The sequence below is a fragment of the Rhagoletis zephyria genome, unplaced genomic scaffold (assembly GCF_001687245.7).
Source record: "Rhagoletis zephyria isolate East Lansing unplaced genomic scaffold, Rhagoletis_zephyria_1.1 Rzeph_scaffold_39403, whole genome shotgun sequence".
Classification (NCBI taxonomy): domain Eukaryota; kingdom Metazoa; phylum Arthropoda; class Insecta; order Diptera; family Tephritidae; genus Rhagoletis; species Rhagoletis zephyria.
In genome coordinates, this window is record NW_016196458.1 from 1 (window position 1) to 2,917 (window position 2,917).

The 2,917-nt window shown below is 36.3% G+C and overlaps 1 protein-coding gene across 1 annotated transcript; it reads right to left on the minus strand.

Annotated features, from left to right (window-relative positions):
* Window positions 1-20: 20 nt before the first annotated feature.
* On the minus strand, window positions 21-2,514 carry LOC108354806 (USP6 N-terminal-like protein; the record flags this gene model as incomplete). Its single annotated transcript, XM_017605975.1, has 3 exons — window positions 21-146; window positions 442-827; window positions 1,576-2,514. Coding segments are annotated over 3 exons (1,416 nt in total), but the record flags the coding sequence as incomplete, so codon positions are not given.
* Between the last annotated feature and the right edge of the window lie 403 nt (window positions 2,515-2,917).

Below are 2,917 nucleotides of genomic sequence, written 5' to 3' on the forward strand. Positions count from 1 at the left end.
TGTATTACTTCTTTGAGAAGGCGCATAATGCAGATAAAAGATAGATATACAATTTTTAGAAAAACTTAGCATGAAACTTACCGGTAGCACATTCAGAGGTCTCGTACGACATGGTTGATTGTACTTCTACTGCATTTTGCTCAGATCTAAAAAGAAAACAAAAATTTAAGAAAAATATGAGTTCTTAGGAAATAAAAAATTAATACGAAGAAATAAAATAGAAATGAATTATTCAAGATCTTTCGCCAATCCTAACCTAAAATTTAAAAATAGGTATTCGGGTATTAGAATAGCTGAGATTCAACTTTAAAAATAAAGTAATATACTTTGTACTGTGGTCTCGCTTTTAAGGAAATATTTACATATTTTTAACCCAATTTAAGATCTAGCCAACTCAAAGAGACATAATAAGATAACATCAAAATTTGCCATTATTCTTACCTCAATATCACATCAGTTATAACTTGCTTTTCCGTATCGGTATATTCAGAACGTCGCCGGCCGATCTTCTTCTCAACATCAGCCTCCACAAATTGTCCCAATGGTCGGGCGGGAAATTCGTTGGCCTTTGGCGGTGGCGCTATATCCAATTTTAACTCCTTTAATTTCTTCAACATACGTTCGAGTGCTTCGATTACGTAGTCATCGTTGTAGCCGAAATTTTTATGCAATTTCACTTGTAAGTATTCAATAATTGAATCCATATCGTTGAGACGCAATAAATCGTGCTTGTGCAAATAGAGTATAGTAACGGCCATGGCGGTGACGACACGCTCACCCTCCAACAGGTAGATGTCCCAAACGCGTAAAGCTAAACTAAATGGTATCTAAAAGGGAAAGGAGAAAAAGTAGAATAAATATATAGATATGCATATACATACATATAATATTAAGCGGTAAAGGTGAAGTAATGAAAAAGAAAGTGAGCTGGCAGGCACACAATCAAAGTAAAANCATAAAATGTGCGCAATAAATATTACATACATATAATATTAAGCGGTAAAGGTGAATGAAGTAATGAAAAAGAAAGTGAGCTGGCAGGCACACAATCAAAGTAAAACATATTTGGCGATGGACTACCATAAATGGATGGTGACCAAAACTGTATTTTAAGCAATACATGTATTATTATTGATTTAACATTTTGTGNACATATTTGGCGATGGACTACCATAAATGGATGGTGACCAAAACTGTATTTTAAGCAATACATGTATTATTATTGATTTAACATTTTGTGTTTTATTTTGATCTAATAAAAATGCGATTGCCTTAATACATGCATGTAAGAAGTTTTAATAAGTAATATTGCGATGTTTACGCATGAGAATTTTGGCAAAAAATTATATTTATATTATTACAAGAATTTACATTTGTAATAATTTTTCGTAGGTATCGGACAATTGAAATCAAAAACTTTTAACAAACAATCCTAATATATAAGAGTATTCCCTTAAACTGAAAGCCTCGAAAGTATCGAAATAAAAATTTAAATTAAGTATTTTTCGTGTTTTTAGATTTCCAGTTATTCAAGTTTAAGGAGATCGCCTAATTAGTTCACTTTTCCGTACTCACCCGCTCCACAAAGATCACAAAGAACCACTTGATCGAATACAAAATGGCATCGACATTGTGCTTCATAAAATGCTGATGCAGCTTGCGCATCAACTTCGATAATATCCGATCGTGATGTTCTAGGAAGCGCGTCAATTTTGGGAAGCCCTCAATAAATAAACCATGCATAGCATACTTCCGATCAAAGATCAATTGATTGAGTGCCCAAAATGCCTCCTCCTCTTGCATATAGAGTAAGAGCACACCAGCCAAGCAAGCCATACCTTGGCAATAACCCAATTCTGGATTATATATGCTATACGCATTTAGCACATTAAATAGAGAGCACTGCTTAACGCTATACCGCTGGCGGTAAGCGAGATTATCACGAAATTGGCGATTCACATCAGAATCGATTTGTCGCACCTCGGTGGAGTATTTGCGCGCCAATGCTAACATAGACGCATATGTATCACGATTGGCCGCTATTAATTCGTCAACATTCAGCAACTTTTTCCATGCTGGCCAACGCATACGATCCGGTATACCTTTGAAGACACGTCGTCGCACCTTCTCGTTATTGGGATTCCAATTGGCAAGCATTTTCACCCATTTCTTGTCGCGCTCCAATTCAATTTTGGTTCGCTGCAGCTCCTGTGAGTCGCGGGTATCAGGCAGGCGGGAGTCGTGCATGAAGCCATATCTATGCAGGTAAAGGAGAATAAGAAGAAAATACAGTAACTGTGAGAAAAAATGTAAAAGTAATGCTTTAGAATGTAAACTCTTGTAAATGAAGGCAAGTAACAGGTATTTATGTACATATACATATGTATAGTCGTTTGTTTGTATCCAGCTATGTTGGCAATTGAAGGGTTCATTGTAAGAGAATGGTATGTGGCACGGAACCAAGCTAGCAATGGGAAAAGAAAGAAGCTCACGACAGTGCACAACACACGTTTTGCATTATTTTAAAACATAAAACAAATAAAAAATTATGCACAAGTTGTTGCTTTTGTGCATATTTTCATCTTTTTGTTATTGTGTACTCTTATGAACACCTTTTATATTTGAGAGCTCTTATTATAATAGTAACTATAAAATGCAAAGTAGAATGCTTTTACATACATATTTTCTGCTGAAATTGCCTCAAGTGGCATTTGGCGCAGCGCATGAAGTGGAGTGTCGGCTGGTTACGGGAGGTGCATGCGCTCATGCAAAACATTGGCAAATTGCCCGGAAATGCTTGTGGTGGCCAACATACACACAACAACAAAAAGGAAGTGCTACTACAACTGCAGCTACCATCCATGAGCGTTTACGAGGCGGCAAAGAATAGCACCGGATTAGCGATTCGGTATTTATT